Source organism: Stegodyphus dumicola, chromosome 1 (genome assembly GCF_044657685.1).
Source record: "Stegodyphus dumicola isolate Sdum_Otavi_A_Nest chromosome 1, ASM4465768v1".
NCBI classification, from domain to species: Eukaryota; Metazoa; Arthropoda; class Arachnida; order Araneae; family Eresidae; genus Stegodyphus; species Stegodyphus dumicola.
In genome coordinates this window covers 140664801-140690496 of record NC_140768.1, presented here as the reverse complement: position 1 = coordinate 140690496, position 25696 = coordinate 140664801, and the positions used below count along the sequence as shown (strand labels likewise).

At 35.2% G+C, this 25696-nt stretch overlaps 1 protein-coding gene across 6 annotated transcripts in view; it reads left to right on the top strand.

The window, feature by feature from the left end:
- The window catches only part of LOC118202517 (uncharacterized), a 99654-nt gene that overhangs the window by 51343 nt on the left and 22615 nt on the right, over nucleotides 1-25696 (top strand). For 5 of the 6 annotated variants that reach the window (XR_015042418.1, XM_085821460.1, XM_085821459.1 and 2 more), the window contains exons 5-9: nucleotides 4052-4236; nucleotides 9221-9319; nucleotides 13925-14036; nucleotides 15467-15560; nucleotides 15747-15786. Coding sequence is in view for 5 of the 6 variants with exons in the window: in XM_085821460.1 (XP_085677586.1) it covers nucleotides 4052-4236; nucleotides 9221-9319; nucleotides 13925-14036; nucleotides 15467-15560; nucleotides 15747-15786 (530 nt within the window). In the remaining variant the exon portion in view is untranslated. The remainder of the gene's footprint in view (nucleotides 1-4051; nucleotides 4237-9220; nucleotides 9320-13924; nucleotides 14037-15466; nucleotides 15561-15746; nucleotides 15787-25696) is intronic. The other variant, XM_085821461.1, reaches the window with a different exon arrangement.

Below are 25696 nucleotides of genomic sequence, written 5' to 3'. Positions count from 1 at the left end.
AAGTGTTCTTTAAGAACAAGGTGCTGTAGCGCTAATTTGATTTGTTTTAGATTAAATAAAAATGGATGTCAACCATGAATAAAAAGGAAAGAGTTGAATGCGACCAAGTCTGCAAGTTTCTGGTTTACGCATTCATTTGCCTCTCCAAGTTATTAAAACGAGCTTCTTCTAGTTTTATTATATATATATATTTATGTATAATATATATATGTGTGTGTAAGATAAACAAAATAGGATGGCTGCTTTAAGAAATAATTGGTGACCTCAAAATTATCTCTTCTAGATTTTGTGTTCTCCCCCCTAAATTCATCTGTGTGTTAACTATTAAAGAACAAGGATTATATAAATGGTAATTCCAGTATCTCTTGGTACTAAATTACTTGAAAAAGCTAATATTAATTTTGGACAATGATTAATTATTAATTCCAATTTTTGGTTTCCATAATAGCGCATATTTACTATCTAAATTTCGCATCATATTTCCTAGAAGATAGTTTTTCATTTATATATTCGCTCTCTCTATGTATATATATATATTGAATGATCTAAAATTCACTGAGTTCGAAAATAAGTTTTTCTAATACTTGCGCAATAGCTGCAAAGTAAGATAATAATAATTTATTTATTAAAGAAATATTGATTATATTATCTCCTAATATAAATTTAGTAGAATGTATCAGAAAAGAGTGAACCCATATGTAGGAAGTTTGATTCCGAAAATTGTGTTTTGAAGTAACTTGAATGTAAATCATAAAAAAAAAACTTAAGTATTCGGAAACTAAGTACCGTTTCATTCTAGCGCCGTCGCAGCGCTGTGGTAGGCGTTCCGCGTATGCGCACTAGTCTTTCTTGTTCGCTGACTTTCAACTGTCACCATTTTGGTTGCTGTATGTTGTGTTTTCAGTTTGCTGTGCACATTCAAAATGTTTAAGACAATTAGTTCTCCCGCTGACTGTGAGATTCGTGCCGTGATTAAATTTTTGAACGCGAGGAATGTTAAACCGGCCGAAATTTATCGTCAAGTGACAGAAATTTACGGTGAATACGCGATAAGTGATGGAATGGTGAGAAAGTAGGTAAGAATGTTTAATGCAGGTCGAACAAATGTCCACGCCGAGGCTCGGAGTGGTCGGCCTTCTGTTGTCACCGATGATTTGGTAAAGAAAGTTGATGAAGCAATTCATGAGAACAGACGCTTCACGATGACAACTCTTTCAGAGGCATTTGCGCAAATTTCACGTACTGTTTTGTTCGAAATTGTGTCTGACCGCTTGAATTATCGCAAACTGTGTTCCCGATGGGTTCCAAAAATGCTCACTGATGTTCACAAAACAAAGCGACTTGGTAGTGCCCTGACATTTCTCACGCGGTACAGTGATGAAGGAGAAAACTTTTTAAACCAAATTGTGACAGGTGATGAAACTTGGATGAAACTTGGGTGTGTCATTTCACACCAGAATCGAAACAACAATCGGTGGAGTGGAGACACACTCATTCTCCGAAAAAACAAAAGTTCAAAGTGACAATGTCATCACAAAAAATCATGTGCACTGTCTTCTGGGATAGGAAAGGCGTTTTGCTTACTGAATTTCTTCCCAGAGGTGAAACCATTAATGCGGCACGATATTGTGAGACTTTAACAAAACTAAGGCGTGCCATTCAAAACAAACGAAGAGGAATGCTCAGTAAAGGAATTGTGTTGCTCCATGACAATGCTCGGCACCATACTGCTGCTGTCACTGAATCGTTAATTCGACAGTTTCATTGGGAGCAGTTCGATCACCCGCCGTACAGCCCGGACTTGGCGCCGTCCGACTATCACTTGTTCCTGCACATGAAGCGCGAGCTTGGTGGCAAGCGCTTTGGATCTGACGATGACACGAAAAATGCTGTGGAGTCGTGGTTATCGAAACTGGCGGGAAGTTTCTTTGACGATGGTATAAAAAAACTGGTCACCCTCTATGACAAGTGTTTGATCATTGGCGTAAAATTATGTTGAAAAATAGTTTAAGACATGTATTTTCATGTAAAAATAAAATTGGATTCGAAAAAATTGTTTTACTTTTTTTTTTTTTTTTTCTTTTTTCAAAACGGTACTTAGTTTCCGAATACGCCTCGTATATATGAAGTAGCAAGACAACATGAATTAGAGAGACCTGAGTGGTCAAAAAGAAATATATATATATATGTACTATTTACATGTATATAAATCAAGAAGGTTAACATAAATTGGAATACGTGTAGAAGCGTTGGGGAAAGCAAAATTAAAATTAGTTTCCTCTTTGGAGCCTCTAAAAATATATGTTCTATTTAGCATATTCTTTTTACTTCCTTTTAAGAAGTAAGGGAAGTATTGCAATCGCGAAAATTTGCAGGTGTCATCTTTTAACAAAAATATCCATTTTGAGCGCTGTCGAATGCAATTGAACTATGTTTCTGTGTGACATCTGTACATGAGGACAGAATAAAGGACTGTTTTTCCCAAAACGGGTTGCAAAAAATATTTAAAATGGATTCAGAAGAGTTTTTTGTGACATCTGTACGTACGTGCATATGTATATATCTCGCATAACTCAAAAACGAGAAGCGTCAGAAGGTTGAAATTTTTATACAGGACTGCTATAAAATATAGTTGTGCACCTCCTTTTTTGGTTGCAATCGGGGGCACTGATTATATGTATAATAGATATATACCCACTCTTTGTTAAGCGGATTCCTTAAGCTCAGTTTTTTTTTTTTTTTTTTTATTCTTAGATGTTGGTAAAGGGCGCATTTTTTGCTTTAAAAATTATTGGATTATGTTGTTATTACCTTCTGGTTAAGGTTTTTATGCCTTTAATTAATCTGCATGTAATAGTTGTAGTATTATCTGATGTATTTATAGGATTCCTTGCCAGTATAGTTTAATTTACATTGGCCAAACTAAGAGAGCCTTAAAATTTCGCGTCAAGGAACATGAGGCATATGTTAAAAAAAAAGGAAACACAGAAGTCTTCTGTTGCCCAAATCACACTTTCAATTTTTCTGCTGCCAAAATTATTCAAAAAACAGTTGGAGAACTGGATTTCTAGAGGCATTTCACATTTAAATAATCCTTCTGTTCTAGTTAACGACCCTAATTCCACTCCATCTTTGCCTTCCTCCTTTAAAAAAATTATGTTTCAGTTCTGGTTTCATCAACAGATGGCGCCACTAGCTTATTTTCTGTCCAGGCTTTCTTATCTAATCATTATATCCTGTTTCGTTCATTTGCGCTTTTTCAGTTAAGGATGGTGGTTCGGTAAAACCATCGAAACTAGTCCGGTGAAAGTTTCAAAATATAACGCTGATTTTTGTTGTTTGACTTCTGAATTAGTATTTGTTCGGCGTGTTATTGTGTCTTAATTAATTTAAGAGTTGCTTACGTGCGACTAAATCTAATTTTTTTTTTATCATAGCAACCATATTTATTTACATTTGAAAGTTATCAGAATAGTGAATTAAATCAGTTTCTTCACCTTAGGTGTCTTTGCCGAGTGGGACCAAAAGTAAATGTTCAGTTTTGTGCACCGAAAAATCTGCCTTCCTGCCCGCTGGTCGAATTGCTTCTTTTTCCATAGAAATTCTAATTGTAATTGTAAAAAGTGCATTTTAATTGTTTAACTGTATCTGGCGTTTTACATTTTTCTAATTTTTTCAATTTTTAATTAAAATATTTTTAGGTTTTCATGTATTTTTGCCTTTTGCTAAGTGAGAACTGAATTAATTGAATGAGAAATACATCTCTAATGAAATTCGACGAAATAAGTTTAAATGAAATGCATGAAAAAAATGCGTATAACTTAGTATTCCGTACAAGGAAGTCATAAGGTGTACACATGAGATTTTTTAATTTTCCACAAACATTAATTAAGGCTTTAATGTTCCATTTACAAAAACACACACACACAAAAAAAAAAAAAAAAAAAAAAAGAAAGAAAGTAAAGAAATAACTATAAAACACAAAAACTGAAATATAGCAGTGATTGCTGAGTACTACAATTTTGTACTACTAAATATATTTTTAATTTAGATGCCAAAGAGGAAGCAAAGCATGATTTAAGCCTCAATTATATAACGATAGATTTTGACACGAAGAACACTGCTAATTGTGATATTGTACCAGGGGGACTTCTTGGTGTAGGTTCCCCATTTGAACCATTTATTCCGAAGCTTCGCATCAAGTCTGGAATGAAATATACTATCAAAGTAAAATTGGTGAGTATAACTAAGAAAGAATTATAAATTCTTCTTTCCCTAAATGACCTGTTTATTTATTTCTTTATAAGTACAATGCCTGTATAGGAATTTATGCTTTGTTTTTAAATACCATGTATATCTTTATATTGTGCAGTACAAGAAAGCTTTTCTCCAAAAATTGTACTTATCATTTTCTTCTATTATATGCAAGGTGGTGTATATTGTGTTTAGTACAGTCAAATTCCGCTACAATAAACCCAGTTTATAATGAGACTTCGGATATAACGATCGATCCTTTTTGTCCTGTCCAATTTCCTATACGTTTAATGTTATTTTATGAGGCTCTACCAACCTCCAAAAGTATCAAAATTAGATATAACGAGCTTCACGCGTAACGTTTTTATATTTTTTCTATTTTTTATTCAGCTCATTTATTTTCCAAATCTTAACTGAAAAATTACAAAATTATTCATGTTTAGGATTTCAAGATCCACATTCCTTCAATGTGATGATAATGACAAAATATTATTATTCTTTTTATTCTTAATATTCTAAACAAAAGTTGTGAAAGACAAGTGTAACGTCTATTTATTGACACTAAGTACGTCTTAAGGCACTATATATTATATCAGGCCACTGAGTCAAAGGGCTTCAATGATTCTTTGATTCCATCCAAATTCCTTGATTAAGTTCTCAGACTACTTAAGTCCGAGATTGATCTAATTGAGGCTGATAGTATGAAGGAAATTTTGAAATTTTTAGTGATCAGGTAGAGGGGAAGTAGTGAATAGATTTTTATAAGTTTCGAGCTATGTAGTTTATTCCCAGTTTGTCTCAATATTTAAAATGCTCGGAAGCTCAGTCTTCTAAATAAGAGAGGTTGCATTCTTGAGATGTTTTGAAAAATTAAGATATTTTTAATAAGGACTATTGCAACTTTGCTTTGCAACCGTACATATTTTCGATTGAATATTACTGGACAACATTTAGAAAGTATTAAAGATGAAATTATCTTCTCTTTTTATAGTTTCTAGATAAGCTAAACATCCCCTATTCTTAATTATATTTATTCTGTACTGGAGAAATTTTCTCTGTCAGAAAGTCATGCGTACGCCGAGCGGTAAACGTAAAGCATTCTCATTCGAAAATAAGGGTGAGTATTTTTGGAAAAATATAAATTGTATACAACCGAATAGAATCTGCCTATAATATAATTTATTCAAATCTACAATTGGTATTATATAGAAAAATCGAGATTCTATAATTTCTATTAAAAATAAATTAATGAAAGGAAAAATTTAAAAGGGGCAAGTATAAGAATGCAAAAAAAGCATTGCTGAAATAGAAGCCGCAATTTGGTATTAGCTGGAAAAATATTATCTAAAAGTATGCATTTTAGATGGAAATTTGTAATTAGAAGGACAAGTCTAAACCCTAATAATTATGATAAGCAATTTATCGTGTAAAATTATTAATGTACTATGAAACTGGAAAAACATAAAATAGAATTTAACAATTGCACGTATAGTAAAGAAAACGAAACTAATAATTATTAATTTTATACTATTTCTGAAATTATCTATATTTTCTTAGCCGGTGAGGTATATAAACTTTCGGAATCCTTAAGTTCGCTACACTGGGTTAAGTTGTAGTTTGAGCTGATAATTATTTAAAAATGTAAAATAGCTTGCCTTCTCTAATGTGCATGCCACATATTTGCATATTTGTGGCATTCCTACTATTAAACAGAGTTAAAAGTCAGGGTATTCGCATACCATGGCTTTCCAGAAAGTACATCAGCGGATTGCGGCTGTAGAAGCTTTCATTCAAGCAGGTGTTACAGATGCTCCTTGGAGGTTGCAACGGAGTAATGAATACGCAGAACTGTGGGCAACACAATTCATAGATAACATTTGTGTCGAACAAGACGATGGAAAAGCAAAGGTAAGTATGGCTGTATTCCTGACAGGCATTTCTTAAGTCATCCAATTTCACTCTTTAGTGATCTAATTTGTCCATTTCCGTTCTCACATTTGACAGCTCCGTACTAGTCCGTTACTTGAAAGAGAGAGTCTTTGCACTTCATTCAAGGACGATTGTGGTCCGCCAACGATGAGTAAAGATTTTCTTTCCGAAAGAAGTAGTTCAGAACTGTGAAATCTGATAAGCAGAGTGGCCATGTAAATTGTCAAAGCGGAAAATCAAACGATTTAGAAATACCTAACATAGCCAAACTTGTATATGCCTTTCTACTGTCTCATTGGAATCAAATTGTACCCACCAACTGCCTTGCTCACAGCTTTGGCGATCCCCATTGTTCCGCTGCAATATCCACTGAGTGTCTGTAACCCAAACGATTAGATTAAAGGCATACATAGTCGCAATTCGCAAGTGTGATGGCTTTCAGTTTACAGAATTCCCTACTGTTGTTCTCCGTGGAAGCAGATATGCTACAAATGCTCACCTCCTTTTTGGCAAAACTGACAACTCAAATCGGTGGATAAAATATGGGTCACATTATAGAATTTGTTTAACAGTTAAACTACTAGAAATAAAGAAATATGCAATTCGTTATGTGCAAAAATAATTAATTCAACTGCTACCTACGAAAATTAGTAATATTGAAAATGAATAGCATAAGGGCACTTTCTCATGTTTTTAAATAAAAATCAATCCATATTTATTCTGAACATCATTTGTCAAAAAGGTATTTCCCGATTTCTTTTAGCTGCACAAAATTAATGTTAAACTCTTGTATTTAAGATATTTCATAAGAGTTTACGGTGTCACTAATCTTAGCATCGTCACGTCTAGTATTAATTTATAAAGTGAAAAATTGCAATGTCACTTCTTCCAAATTTTAAGTCAACTGGGTGTTCTTTTGATCTATTTTTTTGTTATTGATTCAGTTACGGCAAAATATTTTAGCACTTCTTTACCATTATTCTATCTTTCCAAAGAATTATTATAATATTTAGAAACGAAATTCTCTGGTCGAACACTAAGTACTAATTATTATTAAATTAAATATTAGTCCGGCCGTAAACTTGTGTTTGTAAACTTGTGGCCGTAAACTTGTCACTGTGTTTAATAAATCTCATTAGGAGAATGCAGCTTGCGATCAGCACCGCAAAATGGTAAAATATATTTTGTATCTTATTATATATGAAAATTAAAACTTTACAAAACATCAGCTTAAACTGACTCCCGCGTATACATTCGGCTAGAAAGTCCAGAGAACTAAGACTCTTCTTAATTTTGCCATGCCGGTAAACCATTAGCATAAAAATGTTTTCGTAACTTGAATATTAACACTTACGCCTAATGAACTGATTTTCTGACGCCGCTTGGCTCATAAATTATCTGACTCCTTGCTTATATTTCTCTTTTTTTCCATAAATGTGAAACACAGATTCGGAAGTCCCAGATTAAAATTATATGTTTGCAAAGTCCTTCAAATCTTGACTGAAAATAATACACGTGTATATCAATATTATATCAATAACTATAATATCATTCAAATAAAAATTTTCTGTTTTATTGTCTTATTACAAAGATTATTTTTAACAAAAAAGAATTGTAGGCCTTTAAAACTATATTAAAAAGTGTAGTCAATTTGACCGTTGTCGTTGTTCTAATTATAGACGCGTATAAATATAAATATAATAATTATATAAATCTAAATAAAATCTAAATGAATAATTATTTATTTTGGACATTTAATTTGCTTCATATTTGAGTTAAGTTTCAGAAATTTCAGGAAATTACACCTTCAAAGCTAATATATCTTGGGAAGACCCAAGAATGCGAAGTATCAGAACATAAATTTGATTGCTGCCGTAATGTAGTGTTAAAAAGTTAAAAGGATGAGTTTTCTCCTATACTTTTGCTTTCTTGACAGAAAATCTGAAAGACTGACTGATTTCAGTTAAAAATAAGTTTTCGGATGATTTAGACGATAGACTAACATGGAAAACCTTGACTTAAGTCTGATCAGTCTTAAGCGAAGGTCGCTCAACGATTACGGATATCTTGAACAGTGCTATACAGGTTATGGCACCTAACAGTTACTGAAGCTACCAAAAACAGAAGGCCTGTCCTAGTGCCGCCTTAAAGCTACGAACCTGCGGAGGATCGGCACATGGCATTAGATATATTATGCCATAGATATGTGATGGCTAAAGAACTCTTTTGAACACACTGCTGTATCTGGAACAAGAATTTTCAGCAAACCGTGTAGAGATGCCTAGTAGGGAAGGATTTATGACCTGCAGTCACTGAAATGTATAACATGAAACAGGTAGTAGATGAGAGACCGTTTTTATGAAGCCAGGCACTGAATTCCTGGAGACAGCAAGGTTTGTGTTAGGTACTTTTCACTGATAAATTCAACAATTTTGGTGTAAGTGATAGCCTTGTGTTTGAAGGCGTGATGATGGACGGCCGCACACCTCAGCGTCTTCGATGCAATCACGTCTATATAAAGCTCAGCTGATTGAACAACTTTGGAGGACGAAGGTATTAGTTGTCAGATGGGGTTTAGTCAGTTGTGTGTATTCTCAGGATCTAAATCATATTACAACATATTCGAATGTTATATGAAGAGAAACTGAAGTTAAAACCTTTTCAGGATCCTTTATAATCTTCGTCCTTAGAAGTATAGGATTTGTTATCACAAAATATGATCAACAGCTTCATTTACAGTATGACAACCAATTCTGAAGCATGTAGAGCTGTGAAGGGTCGTCGTGCTTCTAATTAAACCAACCATATTAGAAATATGATATGTCACGACCTGCCGTTTTCGTTTTCACTTGCATATCGCCAGAACATTTACCCAATGTTTATTTTATGTTACTGTTTGTTGTCTCATAGTATTCGGCATCTGTGCACAAATTAGTTTTACAATAAACCCAATAATTGTTTGAATCATCAGGAATTTTGTGTTTGTAACCTTAATTTTGAACACCAGTTTATTTTATTATGTTCTCTATTCTGGCAGGAAGAAGAGAACAGATTACCTTGTCCTTATCATACAAACTGCCGAAATTATTCGGAAGACTGGCTGATGGGTTACAAGAGTGGACCACGTTCCAGAGAAGTGAGCAAAATTCATTTCTTCTTTAATTAGGCATAGGACATCTTAATACTCGTCCTCCACGAATCTTAGAAAATACTCGAGATAAAAAAACTCATACTCGAACTCTTTTAGTCAGTTGAATCTCTTGAATCCTAACCTAAAAGAAACATTTAAACTCAAAACTTCGAAAGGATTTATTTTATTGATGTGCAACAGAAGACTCCATTTTAAACATCGCAGTCTCAGTGGCAACTGGATAATCAGTACCCCTCGTTACAACCTTGAGTGCCACGTTTTATCAATAAAACGTATATCGATATCTGACTAGCAGTTTCTCAAGTAACAAGTAGCAGTTTCTCAAGTTTTTAAGAAAACACAGTTTACTTTGTTTTCTTAAAAATTCTCAAAACGTATATCCTAATCTACTGAACACTTCTGAACGTAAATAATCTTCTACGAATACCAAGCCGTACAAAATTTTCTGCGTCGCACTTGTGACTCTAAGTGTGTACCAGTTATTTGCCTCGTGTATGTGACTAAGTGCGTATCAATTTTCCATCGCGCATGTGACTCTAAGTATATATCCAGCCATGGTTATTGAATTTTGAATATTTATTGAAATGTAAAACGTTATTCATGCATTTTTGTCAAATTATGTTAAGAAAAAAAAAAAGGATCTTAAAAACATAATTGAATTATGAAGAAACCTGTAGGAAAAAAAGTGATAAACTTCTTTCTACAAACTAACAGCTACCTATACACTGGTGTGCAAATTTTAAAGACGAAGTCGAAAAATAAGCATATCAGCTGAACGAAGAGGCAGAGCGGACAGAAAGACCAATCAAGAGATTAAGTAAGGTGATGTACGGTAGCACATGCGCAGATATGCAGGAAGACGTAATGGGGGAGTGTCTGAGTAGTATAAAGCATTTTGTCGGTGTAAGATAAGTATTTCTGGCAAAGAGATTGCACGCCGTATAGCAGTTAAAATCACATCGAGTTGCTGCCTCAGCAAGAAATGGCGAATAATCAATCTGTTAGACGACATCTGAATGCTTTTACCCGAGGTCGAATCATTGGGAAGTTGGAGGAATGCCGCAGTGTGACAAGTGTGGCTGCAGAGTTCGGAATTGCTCACAGCATCGTTTCACGACTTTGGAGACAATTTCAAACTACAGGAACAGCTATCCGGAGGTTTAGTAGTGGTCGTCCACGAGGAACCACACCCGCAGATGACCGGTATATTGCCTTACAGGCCAGAAGAAACAGGCGGCAGACAGCGGTAGAAATCGCTAGACCCACGACATAGGCGACTGGACGACCGATATTGTGTTTTACCGTGGCCAGAAGACTGCACGGTAGTGGTCTGTTTGCACGACGCCCTGTACGGTGTGTACCTCTAACACCTGCCCATCGGAGAAGGCGTTATCTGTGGTGCCGAGAACACCGGAATTGGAGAGACAATGAATGGGGACGAGTAGTCTTTACAGATGAGAGCAGATTCAGTCTGAGTAGCGATTCTCATCGCATACTCATCTGGAGAGAGCGGGGGAGCCGCAATCATCCCTCCAACATCATTGAAAAGGACAGGCATGGAGGTGGAGGTGTTCTCGTTTGGGGAGGCATCATGCTTGGTAGTCGTACAGACCTTCACATCTTCGACGCAGGTTCAGTCAAAGGGACCCGTTATTGTAACGAGATTCTTCTTCCATATGTGCGTCTTTTTAGAGGCGCTATGGGTCCGCAGTTCCTTTTCATGGACGACAAGACACCATGTCATCGCACAGTAGCTGCCCAACAGCTCTTAGAGTGAGGATATTGAACGTATGGATTGGCCGGCACGGTCTTCGGATCTCAATCCCATCGAGCATGTATGGGATTTTCTAGGCAGACGCTTGGCAACTCGTACCTTACCACCAGTAACGATTCCGGAGCTTCGATTGGCGCTGCAAGACGAATGGGCAGCAATACCTCAACCACTCATTGACACCCTCATTCTTAGCATGGGCAGACGCTCTGAAACCTGCCTAGCAGTCAGGGGAGATCATATCCCCTATTAAAGACCGGATGTTTCTTGCTGGACACCCATGACAGGGATGTTTCGGCCTTCAGTCGCATTGCGCTCCATGCTACTTTTTCAATAAAGCTTGTTTTTATCCCTCTGATTTCTGTTTTAGTAAGTGTTGCTTACATTACTCATGTCCTTAAGTATTGGGGATCTTACGGTATTAAATGTGTCGATTTGGAAAGCTTTTGTACAAAGTTATATTGAAAAAAAGTCTCGTCCTTAATTTTTGCACACCAGTGTAATTTAAGAATTAATTCGGTTACATTGCTCAGAATGCTCTAAAACTAAGTGTGAGTGCTTGTATCTGAATGTGTTTCAGGTTATTTAAACGATCAAGAAAAACGCTGAGTGTGAAATGTTGCTAAAACTATTATACATAATGAGTCTAATAAAATTTTTAATTTGATTCCATTTAATGAATAGCACCGCGAATTTCCAAAGGATAACTGCAAAGAATGACAACGAGAACCTATCAGCGTTTGTGTTTAAGTATATTTTTTGCAAATTCTAATTGAAATTATTTGAAATCTAAATGAAATTTTGCACAGTGTGATCTTAACCTTTATAGGAAACCACAGTTACAATTTATCATATCTTTATATACTCAAATGATACAATACTTGTAACCCAGTATAATGATCACAAAACAGTGTAACCTAAACTAAGGCTTTCCTCCACTTTAATAACGTTAAAATGGTGGTCCTCTGAAATGTTTTTAAAAAATCATATAAACTATGAAATAACTATTGTTAGGATAATTGTAGAGTATCCCAGTGCCACTAAAAATAAAGAAATAAAGAAGGAAAAGTAACCGTGAACGCCACATTAGTTCCTTTTACGGCATCTTAAATTATACGCATTTTTGCTGCACTTCATTTAATCTTACTTTTTTGCTGTACATTTAAACTTACTTCATCTAATTTCATCAGATTAATTCAATCAGTTCAGGTCTAACTTCGCAACAAGGGAAAAGTACATAAAAACTCAAAACATCTTAATTAAAGATAGTGAAATACTGAAAAACCTAAAACATGGAATACCATTAAAATTTCTTTTTACAATTAAAATTAGAGTTTCTATGGAAAAAAAGCAATTCTATCACTAAGTAGAAAGACAAAATTTTCGATGCACACGATTGTTAACAGCAGGTCTCACTGGGCAAAAACATCATGCAGTTGGGGCACCGACTTAATTCACTGTTCTACTAAGAGTTTCAAATGTAAATAAACGGCGGATTGTTAGGCTTAGCGTCACTCGAACTTTTAAATTCTTGATAATTTTACAACTATTGCGTGCAGGTTAACGGGCATAAAAACCCTAACCTGAATTTAGCAACACAATTCAATCACTTTTAAAGAATATAATGCACAATTTGCCAACATATAACAATAATAAAAACTGAGCTTACCAAGCTGGGGAACATAGTAGGAATATATATATATATGCGTGCGTGTGTGTACTTATATATGTTTGGTGCGACCGATTGCAAAGAAAAAGGGAGATGCACAACTAGATGCTATAGAAGTCCCATATGCAAAATTTCAATGTTTCTATGGCTACTCATTTTTGAATAATGAGAGATACATAGATACGCACGTAGAGATGTCAAGAAAAAATTTCTTTTGAAGTAATTTTAAATTTATTGTACAATCCTTTTTGAAAACAAAAAGATCTTATATTCTGTCCGTACGTAGAGATGTTACGCAAAAACATCGTGCAGTTGGATTGGAGAGGGTCAAAATGGATATTTTCTTTGAAATATGATACCCCAAATTTTTCGCGATTACAATACTTCGTAAATTTAAGTAAAACGAAGGTAGATTTCTAATAAATAAACAAACATAATTCTTTCCGAAGAGCGAAAGGGCACTATTTTTTGTGTGAATATTTGCTCAATGGAGGATACTTGCATTCCGATGTAAATTTTGGATGTAAAATACTTCTGAAATTTCTTGATGAAGTAGAGTAAGGATGTAATAAATTATACAAAGTTTCAAAATAAAGGAAAACTCTCGGTCCCTCAACAAAGTTAGTGCAAGTACCCGATTTTGTAAAAAACTTTTTTTTGTCTTACGAATTATGCGTATTAAACTCACGGATTCACTGACGTTTCATCATCATACATGAACTTTACTAAATACAATTTCTTTTATGATATTTCTCACTTTCGATAATTTTCTTCTTCATATAATATTTTGATTCTTACATTTCTTTTCATTTAGTTCCCCCCCCCCCAATAAAATATTTTGCTTACAGCTTAAAATAAAATTTGTGAAGATTAAAAGACAACTAATGTAGCGTTAGTTCCTTTTAGCTGCAGTCATGTTTTCTTTACGTTCTTTCACTACAGCTTCCCAGAATTCTGTATTCTCGTTTAAGGAAGAGGAAATGCGTAGTCGTTCAGTCATCCTATGGTGAATTAGCATATTAACTATTAAGCTCGTTTAATAGATGTTCGTAATGCTTTGGGATATATTTCTCTATTCTCTTTCATATAAAACGATGATCTAATCGAATCATTTTATTAAATAAATATTATTTCATTTCATTTTGGACAGATGTGTATTTACTCATGCTTACAAGAGAGAGCCAGAGAATCATTTTGCGAACCCTGCATATCCAGATACTTTTATCGAGAAGGTGTTTTTCCGATCAAGTGGATGTGCAATGGTGAGTATAATTTCTTAAACCTGAGTAAAATAGTTTTACAAACTTTACATCTCTTTTCCGCCAAGGTTATTTCTACGGTAGCAGAATTTGTTCCTATCTAGCGCAAAGTAACTATCAAATCACAATGCTGTTAAATTAGACGGCATTTATTACCAACCTGAAACAAACTGCTTAAAAAAATAAACGGATATTAGTAGACATTATTCATTCATATTCCAGAGCTGTTGCATTATTTTTCGGAAGTGACGCAGAGCAAGGAATAATAGTTGTATACTTTATGTACGGATTATAGAATTTGATGGCTATATGCTAATTACGTAACTTTGCCTTTATTAAATGCAGCATGAAATGCTATTTTCCTTAGACACAACTGATATACTTAAAAGCTGAAAAAAGAAGTCTCACACTCTGAGCGATAGCCGTTTAAAAGTTATACTTAAAGCTAAAAGGTATAAAAACTGAGTTGTAGATCAATTGTAAGGTACTTCTTTCGCCTTCTTAGCAAGCCTTCGTGGTGTAGTGGTCTGCACGCTCAGCGCGTAATTGAGAGGTCCGCGGTTCGATTCCCGGCGAAGGCGTCGCTAATTTTTCAATCTCTCTTGCTTCCGAAATTAACCTAATGTCTCTATACAATCACCTGTTTTCCCATATCGAGCATAGATTCTTGTAGATCAGTTCCGCTTCTAATTTACTACGAGCTGCGCCATTAGATACTATACGGAGAGGAGAGATGCCCCGTGGAGGACATTTTAAGTGAAACTAACTCGCGTCCATGTTACACAGGCTGCACGGAAATGCTCATGCAACCTATGTGTTCGCCTGGGCACGAAGCACGGACCGAAGTATCAGTGTTCAACGGTTTTTACCGCTAGGCCACTGGTAGACCTGACTATCCCCTTCATAATTCATTTAATGCATTAGTTAAATGAGTTTCAATTCATGAAAAGGTGCACCCCTCGCTGTAGTAGTAGTAGTTATTAGCTGAAAAGTTCAGGATTAAATCCTGGAAGAGAACTGAACCCAAAATGACAAAGTTGACACAAAGAAATTAAGTTTAATCTTTTGCATGTGAAAATTTAAATTTAAAATTTTCAAAATAACCGTAGCGATCTTTTCCTTTCATTCTTTTTGTAATTAATGAGAGAAGATATTTTAAATTTATTTTGCTTTCAACATATTCCATCTAACATATCAATGTGAAACGAAATTTCTTTGTTAAATAAAAGTATGTTCGCCCGGTAGAGAACATTTCGATCATTCATTCGCTTAGAGACTACGTATACAGTGATTACGTTTCATGAATTTAGCTAGATTTTTATTTTATGTGCCTCATCATATATAATCATTGAATATTTGCAAATTTAATGTTCTGTTTTTGACATATGGATTCTTAAAATTGATATTTCTCATGCAGGACTTTTTAATTTCAGATACCTGCGAACCATATCGACACAGTACTGAGCCCGAATTCGATATATATGTGGATAAGGAGAAATGTTCAGCGCTTTGTAAAGATGCTTGTTTGTAAGTTGCATGCGAATTTATGTCAAAAAAGATAATAATGCAAATATCATAGTTTTGTATATGATAGAACTGAAAGAAATGTTTTACAATATTATTTGAGTACATTTCGATAACAAAACTGCAAATATACTTACATTTAAAACTAAACATATTACACAATGAAATAATATTCTTGTTTCTTTATAGAAAATACAGTTTTTTCTATTCAGTGGATAAAGTTCTCGAAGTAAGTATCAGATTTTTTTTAATATACAAAAAATAATATATATGTACCGAAAACAAAATCAGTTGTGGGAACTATTTTATCTTCTCTGTGTTTGCGTCATGTTTAAATGTTGTTTGGTAAATGTAAATTGTTGCAGATTTAAATAAGAAACCTATATTGTACGTACTTTATTTATATTACTATTCTGCTTATACTTTATTTTCACGCTTGCTGTTCAAAATTAATAACGTCCAATCATTTGCAATGAGAATTTTAACTTTTTTTACTCTTCTTTTGCATACCGACCTAAATTATGAGGCAGGGTCCAAATGAAAGTTGTACTGTGATAAATTTCTGAAATACCCTATTAGTTTGAATACATGCAAACTGAAATGTGGTACGTAGGGGATATTATACTTGCGTACACATACTTATCTTTTCAGTTGAACAAATGTACAAGCATGCACAACATGAATGTACCTGTAAAAACAGATCATCCTGTCCATAAATTTGCAAAACGTTATCTACTATCTATATGAGTCGTTACTGGTTGGAAGAAGTGTCCCATAGATAGACGTAATGATGAATACTGTTATGGAAGAAGGTCTTTAATTACATGAGCAACCATTCTCAGACTTCATCATCAACTGTGAATCGGATTTCTTCAATGTTTTTCGGTTAAACAAATAAACAAGCCTGCACAAGATGAGTATATCTATAAGAATGTAACTCATCCTGTCCATAGATTTGAAAAACGTTATCCACTATTTACGTTCAATATAGTTATCGTTTGAAACAAGTGTCCCGTAGATGCAGGTGATGACGACTGTGGTTAGATGAGTAGACACTCTCGTTCTTAATCATCAATTGTGAATTTGATTCCTTCAATGTTTTTCGGTTAAATAAATACACAAGCGTACACAAGATGAATGTACTTTTAAGAAATGATCATTCTTTTCATAGATTTGGGAAATGTTATCCATTATCTATGCGTAATATCGTTATCGGTTGAGACAAGCTGATGCTCGTAAGGATGAATACTATCATCGAAGAAACTCTTTAGCTGCATGAGCAGCCATTCTCAGACTTTATCATCAACTGTGAATTGGATTCCGTCCATGCTTTTTATTAGGCGAATATGTGGGAATCACAGAGCGACTTGTCGAGGATTTAGGGGAAGTGGTAAACAATGATCGCTTGCAAACTATTTCCATGTAAGTAACGGGTTTGTTCAGCAGCAGAATAACAGCTTTTGACAGTATGATACATCCACGATTCTTGATGGTTGTTTTCACTTTGGCATTATGTGTTTGCATTGATTGTATCTCCCTTTTTCCAACCAGTCCAAGAGTAAAGAACCATTCTCGCCCCTTCCTAAAAGGTGAGTGTGAATGTTTTCAGTTAAAATTGAAGAGTTTTTCTTTCATTAAAGAGAAACAGTATATTCCATACTCATTTGCATCGTTGTCCTATGAGAACTCGTATCAAGTTTGTTTCATCGCAAGCCACAGTACACTGGTTTGAAAAAATTAAGGACCAGCAGATTTTTTCAATATAACTTTGTACAAAAGCTTTCCAAATCAACACATTTAATACCGTAAGATCCCATCCCCCAATACGTAAGGACATGAATAATGTAAGCAACACTTACTAAAAATGAAATCAGAGGGATAAAAAGAAACTTTATTGAAAAAGTAGCATGGAGCGCAATGCGACTGAAGGCCGAAACATCCCTGTGATGGGTGTCCAGCAAGAAACATCCTGTCTTTAATAGGGGATATGATCTCCCCTGACTGCTAGGCAGGTTTCACAGTGTCTGCCCATGCTGAGAATGAGGGTGCCAATGAGTTGTTGAGGCATTGCTGCCCATTCGTCTTGCAGGGCCAATTGAAGCTCCGGAATCGTTACTGGTGGTAAGGTACGAGCTGCCAAGCGTCTGCCTAGAAAATCCCATACATGCTCGATGGGATTGAGATCGTGCCGGCCAATCCATACGTTCAATATCCTCACTCTCTAAAAGCTGTTCGGCAGCTACTGTGCGATGACATGGTGCATTGTCGTCCATGAAAAGGAACTGCGGACCCATAGCGCCTCTAAAAAGACGCACATATGGAAGAAGAATCTCGTTACAATGACGGGTCCCGTTGACTGAACCTGCGTCTAAGATATGAAGGTCTGTACGACTACCAAGCATGATGCCTCCCCAAACGAGAACACCGCCACCTCCATACCTGTCCCTTTCAATGATGTTCGAGGGATGACTGCGGCTTCCCCGCTCTCTCCAGATGAGTATGCGATGAGAATCGCTACTCAGACTGAATCTGCTCTCATCTGTAAAGAGTACTCGTCCCCATTCATTGTCTCTCCAATTCCGGTGTTCCCGGCACCACAGGGAACGCCTTCTCCGATGGGCAGGCGTTAGAGGTACACACCGTACAGGGCATCGTGCAAACAGACCACCACCGTGCAGTCTTCTGGCCACGGTAAAACGCGATATCGGTCGTCCAGTCGCCTGCGTCGTGTGTCTAGCGATTTCTCCCGCTGTCTGCCGCCTGTTTCCTCTGGCCTGTAAGGCAATATACCGGTCATCTGCGGGTGTGGTTCCTCGTAGACTTACACTACTAAACCCCCGGATAGCTGTTCCTGTAGTTTGAAATTGTCTCCAAAGTCGTGAAACGATGATGTGAGCAATTCCGAACTCTGCAGCCACACTTGTCACACTGCGGCCTTCCTCCAACTTCCCAATGATTCGACCTCGGGTAAAAGCATTCAGATGTCGTCTAACAGATTGATTATTCGCTATTTCTCGCTGAGGCAGCAACTCGGTGTGATTTTAACTGCTATACGGCGTGCAATCTCTTTGCCAGAAATACTGATCTTACAGCGACAATATGCTTTATACTACTCAGACACTCTCCCATTACGTCTACCTGCATATCTGCGCATCACCTTACTTAACCTCCTGATTGGTCTTTCTGTCCGCTCTGCCTCTTCGTTCAGCTGATATGCTAATTTTTCGACTTCGTCCTTAATTTTTGCACACCAGTGTATGATGAAGTAATTTTCTTCCCTTTTTATGATGACGAAGCAGATGCTGGAAGGAAGCAAACGCACATTTGCAAAGATTTCTAGGCCTCACTGAGATCTTTAGAGCCCCATTTCACATTAATCTTGTTAATTTTAAATTTATATCAAATATTCATTTCTATTGTTAATTTGGGTGGTTATTTTACTAAACTTCTTTGCAATGGAATTAAGTAAAGCAAATTATTCTGCAGAGATTATTAAGTATATTTAGCCTTCTCGAAGCATGCTGCAGGTACTCGAACGCCCATCATTAAATTCACAATCCCATTTTAAAACTGCGCTGCCTGACATACGCGCAGTCGCATACACATTCTCTTTACTTTTGTAAATGTCGGTTCCACATTCAAGCGATAAGAATTCGACTGCTATGCGCTGAGCCTGTTTAGAGGAACCAGTGACATGATGTTACTTGTTCTGTAATATGGCGTGTGAGGTGAGTGTATGTGGCTTCTGTTTCAGCCACTGACATGCCACCGCGAATTGTTTTCATGTAGATTTCTTTTGACAAGCACAATCATCTAACTGGAGAAATGGGAAAGTTCTGCCATATGGAATATCGCACTAGAATTCCAGTCCTACATTTATTTGGGAGCCTTTATGTGATAGTTAGTTAAAATGAGAAGTAAAACTGAAGAATTTAAAATCTAGTACTTAAAGCCTAATATGTATAAGGGAAAATCGTCAGGATATTTTAAGTTCGAGGAACATTTGGGTCAGGCATCACTTATTTTAAGGGCTCCTTCGAATGCTGCAGCCCAAGTGGAGCTTTAGCGTGTATTTTAAGGTATTTCTCCCGCCTTCCTAGCATGCTTTCGTGGTGTGGTGGTCTGCACACTGGGCGCGTATTCCAGAGGTCTGTGATTCGATTTACGGCGAAAGCGTTACTAATTTTTCATCTTGCCTGCTTCAAAAAAAATTTAATATCTGTAAATTGGCGCCCGAACTAAAAGGGTGTGTGATGATGATTCTCCACACACAGGATTTGGCGATTGTGTCCCATAAAAACCCCAGTCTTCCTTTAAAAGGGGAAGTATATAAGGTATTTCTCCCGCCTTCTTGGCATGCCTTCGTGAGGTGGGGATCTGCACGCTGGGCACGTATTCTAGAGATCCGCGGTTCGATTTCCAGCGAAGGCTTTGTTCATTCTTCATCTTTCCTGCTTCCAAAAAAATACCTTATGTCTCTGCAGTATTAGTAGTCAGTAGGACTTTTATAATGGATAACACCATTTCATCGATGTAAAGTAGGTTTAAAGGGCATAAAGACATATGACTTCTCAATCCCAAAAACTTTTCGAAGCCATCATCTCCAAACTCTTTGACTATTTATCAATATTATTAGGGCATTATGCAGGTGTAATAATTGATAATATTAAGGATAAATATCAGAACCTAGTAATTAAATGAGAAATACTAAAAAAAATTAAATTAAAAATCAATATTTTGAATCTGATAGAGAATGCTCTATCTATTCATGAACATTCATCCAAAGCTATATGCAATTTTTGCGTCTTGTCTGTATATAAATTATTCTTGAAATATAATTTATATAGTAGTGCGTACGCCAATGTCTTTTTTTTTTTTTTTTTTTTTTTTTTTTTTTTTTTTTTTTTTTTTCTTCTAACCTTGTACTCTCCCTATTTATAACGTAAGCTGAATGCGAAAGAGCTTTTGAAAAATTAAAAGTTGTAAAATGTAGATTAAGAGGTACTACGAAGCAACCTAATTTGGAGTCACTGCTGTTGATGAACATAGAGAAGGATTTTTTGGCTAAAGCAAAAATTGAAGACATAATGGAGACAATATTTACCCATGCAACCTGGAATTAAAAAATATTTAAATGGGTAATTATGAATTAACCGTTGCTTTGCGTACATAATGATTTAGTCGCTGTTTATATATATGAAATAAAGTGTTACTTTTCTGCAAAGGTATATTTTTATTTTATAAAATAATTTTTTATGATGATGATGATGATGACTATGATATCTTATATGTATTATGACATTTCATATGGGCCTTAGAGCCGACTTTTTTTTTCCTGACAGAGCCGATTTCTTTGGCCAATCTGCCACTGGTTACGAATGATTAATTTTAGAAGCATTAAAAACAGTGTTTACCTTTTTCGGGTATTCATTTGCAGCCTTCTTTTCAGGTAGAAGTAATGACTGACAGTTTCTTCTTTCTCGATTAAAAACGTTGCTTATTTTGTCCTTAGAAATTTTAATACTATGCAATTTGCAACATTTTTTAATAACGGAATAGGAATATTTCTCTTCGAAAAGCACGAAAACATGTCCTTTAATCCACAGCTTGTTTATATGCGACATTTTGAAAGAAGAATAAATTTAAAACCAGCAGGCGATAATTCCCATTTCAAATTATAAGCTGTCGCCAGAAATTATTATTCGAAAACATTTTCTTGTTTAATTCTTTATCTTAGTCATTCTAAAAATGTGTAAACACCCTCTTTAGTTTTCCGTAATGTTTATCACCGTATAAATTTAATAAGAGTGATTGTGACTCTTTGATTTGTAGTAATTTTTCTTCATGATATTATAGTTCTCTGATGTTAATTTTATATCCATAATCTTTCATTCATGGGGCTCTTTTTTCAGTTTCTGTCAGTGTGTTTTCGCGAAAAAAATTAGAGAAAGATAATAAAGCGAAAGTTCACATTCTGAGATATATTCTTCACTTTTTCTTCAATCGGTTGCGTTTAAACTGATGTTGCTGTTCATACTGATTTCTTTAATTCACATCGTTGTCTCTCTCAAAGTTATGAATTTTCTGAAAGATAAAAAAAACATTTACTTACTATCGTATCAGCATTAAGTAAGCATAAGTATTGGTAAGGAAGTATTATAATAGTGAAAAATTTTGGTATAATGTTTCAACGAAAGTATGCGTTTTGACCTCTGCCGAATGCTTTTGAACGATGTTTTTGCGTGACATCTGAACGTTCAGGCAGAAGAGAACGCTTTTTCCCAAAACAAGTTGTAAAATGGATTCAGAAGAAATCTGAACTGAACTTTCTTTGCATTGACGAAACTTTCGTTGCGTAATGTTTATATATTTATATAGAGAGAGAGACAGAAGATCCACTGTGTTATCTGGCTCAGTGAGCTCAACTTTTTTTGTTATTAAAATATGTTGGTAAATTGTGCGTTTTTTGCTTTAAAAGTGATTGAATTATGTTATTCTTATGTTCCGTTTAAGAGTTTTATGCTTTTAGCTAGTCTGCATGCAATAATTGTAAAATTATCAACAATTCAAAAGTTTTTAAGTGGTACTAAGTCTCATGAAGCCGCCATTTGTTTACATTTGAAACTCCTAGCAGAACAGTAAATTAAGTCTCTTTTTGCCAAGTGGGACCAAAAGTTAACGTTCAGTTTTATGCATTGAAATCTCTGTCTTCCTGCAAGCCGGCCGAATTGCGTGCTTTAAAGTATAAACCCTAATTTTAATTGTAAAAATTGTTTTTTAACTGTTTTCACTTGTATTGGGTATATATGTTTTCTGTATTACAGTTTTTAATGAAAATGTTTTGAGGTATTATGTATTTTTGCCTTGCCACAAAAAGAGAACTGAATTGATCGAATGAGAAATATACCTCTAATGAAATTTGAGATAATAAGTTTAAATGAAGTGCAACAAAAAATGTGTATAATTTAATAGGCCGTACAAGAAGTCATGTGATTTCACATCAGATTTTATTCTTCTAATAGTGTCGCTACGAAAATAAATCTTATGTAATTTCAAGGGAGCAGTTTGGAGTAAAAAAACCTTTTTGTGCTCTGGGCAACACGAGGTCTTTCATTTTACTTTGTTATCGTAAAATAAAAATCAATTTGTTATTTGAATTACAGTAATCAGCTTCAATTTTTTTAAACTTGTACCTGAGCCTGTACATCAGCATCAGTGCTGTCAGTAAAAACCATAATCTTTGATAAAACATACGGTTGGTCCAAAATCTGAATACGTAGTTCACTGCAGGAAAATGTTTATAATAATCCCTGGAAATCCCATGTGAGAGTAGGGTAAGGAATTAAAAACATTCCTCCTGTACTTCCTTGCGCTGCCATTGCTGGCAGAGATGGATCTGAAAATTTGGAAACTGCTGAGTTTGAAGCATAGACATGCTTATTTTTAAAGAATTTCGTCACCTAAGCACTTTTGTTCTCAATAGTTACACGACTTATAAGAAGAGAAAATAGAGCCGGAGTCTTAAATTATGTTCTAATACAGATCTTGCTCATGAAAATTTTAATATGTCCTACTGAAGAATACCTCTCGAAGCATCCGCATTTTCAGCTTAGATCGAAAAATAATTATTTGAGCACGAGATGATTAGCATTTCTACTGAGACATCGATAGCTAGGATTAACTGATCACAACACTGTGGCGAGAATGTATCTTTAGTAGGCTTAAGAAAGACTACTCGACATGAGAAATCACATATTATCCTTCATATACAAATAACGTGAGCACAAATATATTGAAGCACATGGCGGTGATAAAAAGTCCAACTACATTAAGCACTTAACCTTAAAAGTAAAGCACTACTGGAACTTTGAACAACCAGTTGTTGTGTATTGTTGGCGTATTGAAAAACTGTCATTGAGATACTCCTAGGCATCCATAAATCCCGGACACGATTAACTAACAACACAATGGATGTACTGCATGTTCAGTATTATTACCGTATGAAAGGCATGGGGTCTGTGCTCTCACGTCAGTGCATATTTATGCTACTATCCTTGTTATTTTAAAAGGGTTTGATAAGTAAGTGTACTACGACACAAATATCTATAGGACATTAGTACCATAATATTGGGTTGTCCAGAAATTTCGCGCCGATTTTAGGTGGTTGGAGTACAATTTTTATCAGTTTTATACGCCTTTGAATATGGAAGAAACCGCAGTGCATTTTAGGCATTTATGCTTTCCTTTTACCGTAAAAGCAAAAATGCCACACAAACAGCAAATAAGATGTACGCTGTTTATGGCGAAGGTGCTGTAGCTGAAAGAACTGTGTGGAAGTGACTTGCTAGTTTTAAAGCTGGTAATTTTAACTTTAAAAAACAAGAACGCTCGGGTAAGCCAACCACCACAGATGAAAATCAGATTAAAATACTAATCGAGAATAACCTATGCTACACATTACCTAAATTAGAGGAAATGTGAAATATGCCGAAATCCATCATCCACGAGTATTTTGTGACGCTTGACTGCATAAACGATTTTGATATATGGATTTCCCATGATTTAACGGAGAAAATCATAATAGATCGTATTTCCATTTACTAGTCGCTCTATAACCGCAAAGAGGAGACACCGTTTTTGAAGCAAGTTGTGCCGAAACACTTCAGCAATTGATGATCTTTAGCCACCCCAAAAAACGTACTTCATCCAAAGAAGGTCTTTCTCCGTATCTGGTAGGACTGAAAGGATTCCTTTATTATGGACTCTTACAAAAAGTGAGCGAATAAAATCATAGAAGTATTGATGAATCAACAATTGAATAAAAACGACCAGACATAGCGTTGTGTTTCATTAGGGCAATGCACAGCCTCATGTGTCTTTGATAACTCGACAGAAGTTGATAGAGCAGATCCATCCACCATATTCACCAGACCTCACGGCTTTTGATTTTAACCCATTGCAGTTATTACAAAATTCCCTTTATGAAGTAAACTTCAACTCCTTGGTTGAGATAAAAAATCCCGCAGAAAAGTTTTCGCTGAAAAATCTGACAGATTCTGGAAAGAGGAAATTTTCAAGTTGCCTGAAAGATGGAGAAAAGTTGTAGAACAGAAGGGCACCTATATAATTTAATTAATTTGTTCTGCAAATATCCTGCTTTCCATTTTCCCTTCAAGATCGGCCCCGAACTTTCCGGATAACTAATAACAAAAGAATATTGGTAGACTAGAATTATATTGAAGATGTGATACAGTCTTCGTGTATTCTTTGGGAGCATACGATCTTAAACCCTATATCGAAGACTAAGTAGTGAATTCTCGCTATGTCTTTAAGATTAAATGCTGCAGACGAAAGGTTTAAATAACCTTTTTCTTTAAATCTTAAATTAAAACAGATGCATGCACTTTGTGCTCAAAAAGATACCCCACTTGTGGGGTCCCTAACAGAAAATAAGAATGTAACAATTCAATAGTAAATTAAGATAACCCAATGACTGTTTCCTTAGCTTAACTAACGCTAAATCGACTGCACACAGCAAAGCCGAGCTGAGTAATATCAATATAAATTGAACGGTGTCGAGCACCGAACTAGAGAGCTAATTTTAAACTCGCAGCATAAACATCGGAACGAACTCCGCTACTACTCCTTTGAAATGCAGCTTAAATACTTCTGAAACACGTTTAAAATTTACATCTACGTCGTACAAAATTTACATTCCGGCAGGAAACTGAAATCAGGAGAAACATAAAAGTCAAACTAAAAATAACCGGTTAGAATAAAGTAAAACCTTACAACGTGTAGACTATTGTTTCTTATATAGATGTTCTGCTCTCATCTTTTGCACGTAGAATACAGTAGTACATGATACTGCAACAAAGTTCTTATTATTTTTAAAATTTAAATATTTTATATCTTGTAAGTGTTTTAACATTGTAATATAAGTTATCACTTAAATAAATATTGATATCTCTTATCCATCTTATGTTGCAGTTTTAAAGGTCAGTAGTATAACATAGTGTGCATAAAATTTTCACACTTAAAATATTTATCTCTGAAAATGCTATATAAGATTTCTCTTGATTTTGTCATTACAATTATTTTCAAACTTCTTGTTATAATTTCATCTTTTATAATTTTTA